At 39.2% G+C, this 2,500-nt stretch overlaps 1 protein-coding gene across 2 annotated transcripts in view; it reads right to left on the bottom strand.

Moving 5' to 3' along the window:
* The window catches only part of LOC137982949 (uncharacterized), an 80,506-nt gene that overhangs the window by 33,005 nt on the left and 45,001 nt on the right, over positions 1-2,500 (bottom strand). For both annotated transcript variants that reach the window (XM_068830115.1, XM_068830116.1), the window contains exons 12-13: positions 2,410-2,500; positions 1,586-1,764 (exon numbers count right to left, since the gene is read on the bottom strand). The exon at positions 2,410-2,500 is cut by the window's right edge and continues 24 nt beyond it. In XM_068830115.1, the coding sequence (XP_068686216.1) occupies positions 1,586-1,764; positions 2,410-2,500 (270 nt within the window). The remainder of the gene's footprint in view (positions 1-1,585; positions 1,765-2,409) is intronic.

The following is a 2,500-nucleotide window of genomic DNA, read 5'->3' as shown; positions in this document are numbered from 1 at the left end:
AGAACAGATTGTCATAAGAAATATAAGAAATATAGGCGAGCATCCTAATATATGGAGCAGAGATTGCTTAATTGTTCAACTGTGTATTGCTTAAATCACCCCTGAACCAGCCTAAACCTGCTATACTTAGTGTTGCAGTCTGTCTAACGCCAGACAATTTTACTCGTCAGTGGGGAACCCCCAGGAGTCAATGGGTTACGAGCAATTGTAACATAGGGTGCGTGTTAATCCAATCCAAATCCTATTAAGCGTCTATGGTGTATTTATCTATTTACGCACGCCAGTGCATATATAACATGACGTGTGCAGCTTCGTTTTAGATCCAAAGTTTTCGTCGAGTTGTGCGAGTTTCGTTGTAATTGACAGTGAGAGAAGTAAATGAAGAACCCAGGGAGGACCAGCTAACAGGCACGTTCAACACTAAAAATGCACAAAATTGTACTTGAAAGGCACTCAACAAGAACGAAAAAGGCCTCAAGTTGGTCTGTGGCAACTTTCGAAGGTAGAAATTCTGGTTGTTATCGTTGTTTTTCAATTACATTTGTTCAAACCGAAAACAAATTAATTACAAAATCAACAAAACAATCGGCAAAAGCCAGGCAATTATTGAATCCGAAATTCATTTACAAGATTACAGCTACCTTAAAACATCATCAAGAACACCAATCACGCATCTCCTATAAACTTAACGGTATTACCCGATTTTCTCTCTGAATTGAGCTTGGTGCAGTGAGAAAAACTGCAAGTTTCTTGGAGTCCGTCTTCAGCAACTGCACCGTGCATGGCAAGGTGAACTCGGCATCATTCTCAACAATCTAAACCCTTTGTTTACTTGGGCATTTTGACTTTGTCTACATTTTTATCAAGTGCCTTGACTCTATTTGCCAATGTTTTCTTTAACTGAAGAAGCGAATCCTTCGTTTTCAATATTAAAAAAAAAAAAACAAAAAACAGATGAATCAATCTCGGTCTCGGCTCAACTTGCTCAACTTGCTCAACTTACTTGTGGCGTGTTTTTAACCAGGCAATAGGATCGTTTGTTTTCCCTCACCGTGCGTTGTGATACTTTGTAGTAAATCTCAAATAAAACTTGTTTTATCGCCCAAGCTTAATAAGTTGTTGTCACAATGTCATAAAAAAATTGGTTCATGCTTTCAGCCATGAGTATTTTTAAGTTATGGATGCACTTCTTAGTTTGGTAAGCATTTGAGAACCTAGAGTCGCACTTGGCTATCGCCTCGTGCGACTCTTAGGCTTCGCTCGTGCTTATAATAGCAACCTCCCGGCGTGCATCCATAACTCGATATGCGCACGCTAAGCATGAACCAATTCTCAAAGAAAACCACATTTTTGTTATATTTGTATAAGGTACTGGCTAGGGCATCAAGCGGGTAGCGACTACTTTGTTCCCACGCCTAAGTAGATGCAGATTTCATCCCCATAAAGGCAAACGCCTTGAGATCAAAGACTTCTTATCTAGTAAATCTAAGAAGGAAGATATACGCCTAGAGGAGCTGTTGCTGCTGGACAATACTCGACTTCGTGTTCGCGATTTTAATTCCAGTAAGTGTATAATTACACTTACCAAGTATCCTGGATGGCACTTGCAAACATTAGGGCCAATGCACTGGCCATTGCCGGAACAGTTGTGTAAGTCATGGCAGTGAAATTGTGAACAATCCTCGCCAGTCCACCCAGGATAACAAAAACAGATGGCACCAATGCAGGCTCCGTTGTGAAAACAGCCATTCGGGCAATGGACCACTATTTAACAGACAGAAAAATCAAAAGTAATTAATCAGATTCTGAGGTGGTTTGTTGTAGTGATTTCTAATGTTACCACTAATAATATTAGATATCCGTATAGAACCTATGGGTTCAATTCGTAGCAGTTAAGGCAGCCCTGTGACTGACGAGCTATTTGTTGCAAGTGACACCTATGATATCCCTTTGTTTAATTTCAGTTGTAATTTTAACCCTGAACATATTTTTAACATAATCCAAACCGAAGGAAATGGCACGGGAAAGGGAAAAGGGAACGATTCTTCTTGGGCAGACTTTGTCCAGTTATAACCCTGCGCAAACTCCACCGAAACTTCACCGCCATCAGTGGTTTATCGGCGAACAGTTTTAAGTGACGTCGACGTTTAATCCTTGTAATGTCACCAAACGTTGAGAGCCAAGTATTACAGAAGTGAGAGTATTTCAATGTGCAATAAACAATTACTTTGAATAACGTTGAACTTAACAAAAAACAAAACTGTAACTTACATTATTTCAGGCAATCTTATAATAGTTTTGATAAAACTTTAGCAAATTTGGAAACAAAGAAAAAGGTCTGGACAGGGTTAAAATAACAGAACGACAGGAAAAAATCCAAAAAATTTAAAATTATTTGATAAAAATTACCTGGGCGCCTTACACAAACTGTCGGATGGAGAAGGTCACAGTCAGATTCCGTGATATTTCCATATTTGTCAACGACAGAGCACATTTCACT

This window comes from Montipora foliosa, chromosome 13 (assembly GCF_036669935.1).
Source record: "Montipora foliosa isolate CH-2021 chromosome 13, ASM3666993v2, whole genome shotgun sequence".
NCBI lineage: Eukaryota > Metazoa > Cnidaria > Anthozoa > Scleractinia > Acroporidae > Montipora > Montipora foliosa.
The sequence above is the reverse complement of the archived record's forward strand: the minus strand, read 5'-3'. Positions and strand labels throughout refer to the sequence as shown.